A 2789-nucleotide genomic window follows, 5' to 3' on the forward strand; every position below is an offset into this window, starting at 1 on the left:
CACGTGGCTGATCCATCTCATTGGGGGTTTTCCTCTTTTTCTCCGACCCTCCATCTTACCAAGGATATCAAAGTTTAGCCATCTTGGCCTCCACGCAGCACTCTGGCTGCACTTCATCCAAAACAGATCTATTGGTTCTTTTGGCAGTCCATGGCACTTTTAGTATTCTCCTCCAACACCACAATTCAAAGGCAGACTATAAGGTTGGAAAAAAAGAAGTCCCCCAACAAGATGGATTGGCACAGTGACAGCAGCAGTGGGCTCAAGCGTAACAATGATTGTGAGCCTGGAGCAGGAGCAGGCAGTGTTTGTTTCTGTTATGCAGAGGGTCGCTTTGAGTCAGCACCAACTCAATGGCACTTAACAATAACAACCAAAAGTAGGATGTGAGGTAGTAACTCATTTTGATTTTGATTTACATTTTCCCACAAAGTCAGCAGTTCAAACACACTAGTCGCTCCTTGGAAACCCATATAACATGTGTATGAATTGGACCTAACTCAACAGTACTTAACAACAAATGGCTAATGATGTTGAACATATTTTCATGTGCTTATTGGTCATTTGTGTATTTTCTCTAGAAAAATGTCTGTTTAATTCCTTTGCTCATTTAAAAATTAGGTGGTCTTTTAATTGTTGAATTGGAATGATCTTTACATATTCTGGGTACCAAAAAACTCAAATCAAACCTATTATAGCCATAGAGTTGATGCTGACTTCTAGCAACCTTATAAGGCAGAGTCTAACTGCCCCCTACAGTTTTCAAGGCTGTAAATCTTTACGGAAGCATCTCTCTCCTATAGAACGGCTAGGGATTTGAACTGCCAACCTTTTGATTAGTAGCTGATGCTTTATCCACTATGACATCAGTGCTCCCCTTTGGTCCACTAGTCCAGAAACCAAAAATTCACTGCTGCTGAGTTGATTCTGATGTATAGCAACCCTCTTTTGTCGTTCTTATTAAATGCTGTTAAGTCAATTCTGACTTATAATGACCCTATGAAGCACTCATGGGCTTGAACTGTTGACCTTAGAGGCTGTAATTTTTTTTTTTAATGTTTTATTGTGAATTATGTGATAGTTTACATGGGAGAACATTAGTTTTACATTCATCCTATTATATGTCGTTTCATTGCCATGGTTACAATCCCCTCCATGCATCATCAACCAACCAAAGGGTATACTTTGCAAGCCTGCCCCCTGGTCATCAGCACACATACCCTCTCCCTCTCTGGGTCTAGAGTTCCCAGCCGCTCCATCTCTCCATGCCATCATCTCTGGAGGCTGTAATCTTTATGGAAAGAGTCTGACTCTTTTTCTTCTACAGAGCAGCTGGTGGGTTTGAACCTCTACCTCAGTTAGCAGCCCAATGCTTAACACCCTGTACCACCAGGGCTCCTCATTGGTCTATTGACTCTTTAAATACATTTAGAGTCTGGACCCATTCTGATAAGATAAGGAGGGTGACAGTATTTGAGAAAAATGTGGAAAATTGCCTTTAATTGCATAGTATAATTTCTGTTGGTGGATACAAACCAAATATGAATCACATACAAGTCATCATCTTCATTTCCAGTTAATTGGATGGATCTGAGAGGCAGAGTAATGAAGAATATCTTTCTAGAGGAAATCAATTAGTATGTATACAATTTAAAAAATGATTTCTAAATTGCTTAAGCATATCTATCAAAATTAAAATAGAACATTTCAAATTAGCTTCATATAAAAGCAACATTATGTGGAATGATTTCTGGACAACATTATTTGGAAATAATGTTGAAAATCTGTCTGTCAGACCTAGTATATTAAGGCATAGATGCTGGATAGATTGCTATGTAGGAAAAAGAACCAGTTTTGTCCAGAAGTTTATACTGGATTCACACAAGTATATTCCAAGGAACATAGGATCCAGGTTCATCTCTTGGGATCTAGAATGAAAGAACAAATAAGGATGTTTGCAACTTGGGAAATATGACTTGGGTGAAATAAATTGCTTAGGCATATACGCATATATAAATATGTTTATATATAAACATAAAATAGGTTAAGGACCAACTGGAGGGTGCCCAGGATCATGACAGGTCTGGGAACTACATCATGAAAAGAAAGTATGGAGAAATCTCACAAGGACAGTGTCAGGGTAGGGAGCTATCATTCCACACTTAAAGACAAATGAGAATGGAAACGACCTTGATGTGTCTCCGGAGTGGAATGGGTGATCATCAAAGTGGGGACTTGGGGAAAATGATTAAGGATACCATGAGGAGCCAGTGTGAAAGGAGGTCAGGCAGATGTTTTTCCCTGGAATGTAAGAAATAACTTACGGTCAGAGGGAAACTCTGAACAGAATGACTTCCTCCCATCACTGAAAAGCTCATCACTAAAAATAACCAGGAAGACTTGAGATGCTTGCTGACAGGAGTACTGTTGCAAGAGGGATTCAGAGATGGGTCAGAGATGGCCCCGTGTAGTTTATTCCTCACAGAGGGCTAGGACAGTTATCTCAAAATCTTTGATGATAAAATTCAAATTCTCACACACCCCTTGACTTAACCATAGTCCAATTAAACATACTTTTAGCCATTTAGAACGTGGTACTTTAAATACCCTTGGAAACTACACCCCACATCTGCTACCTGTAAATGTGATAAACCCTGCAGCTAGAAAAATCCTGACTACTGAACAGAGCATGGGAACACTGAATGGTTTAAAATTTAAAAAGTTGTGTGACAAGGTTGTATTCTTTCACCATACTTATTCAACCTGTATGCTGAGCAAATCATCCAAGA

At 39.3% G+C, this 2789-nt stretch overlaps 1 protein-coding gene across 1 annotated transcript in view; it reads right to left on the reverse strand.

Annotated features, from left to right (window-relative positions):
• Positions 1-1877: 1877 nt before the first annotated feature.
• AOX1 (aldehyde oxidase 1) overlaps positions 1878-2789 on the reverse strand; it is a 108687-nt gene continuing 107775 nt past the window's right edge. The window contains exon 35 of the mRNA XM_006862040.1: positions 1878-1928. Coding sequence (XP_006862102.1) covers positions 1878-1928 — 51 coding nt within the window. The remainder of the gene's footprint in view (positions 1929-2789) is intronic.

Source organism: Chrysochloris asiatica, unplaced genomic scaffold (assembly GCF_000296735.1).
Source record: "Chrysochloris asiatica unplaced genomic scaffold, ChrAsi1.0 scaffold00045, whole genome shotgun sequence".
Taxonomy (NCBI): domain Eukaryota; kingdom Metazoa; phylum Chordata; class Mammalia; order Afrosoricida; family Chrysochloridae; genus Chrysochloris; species Chrysochloris asiatica.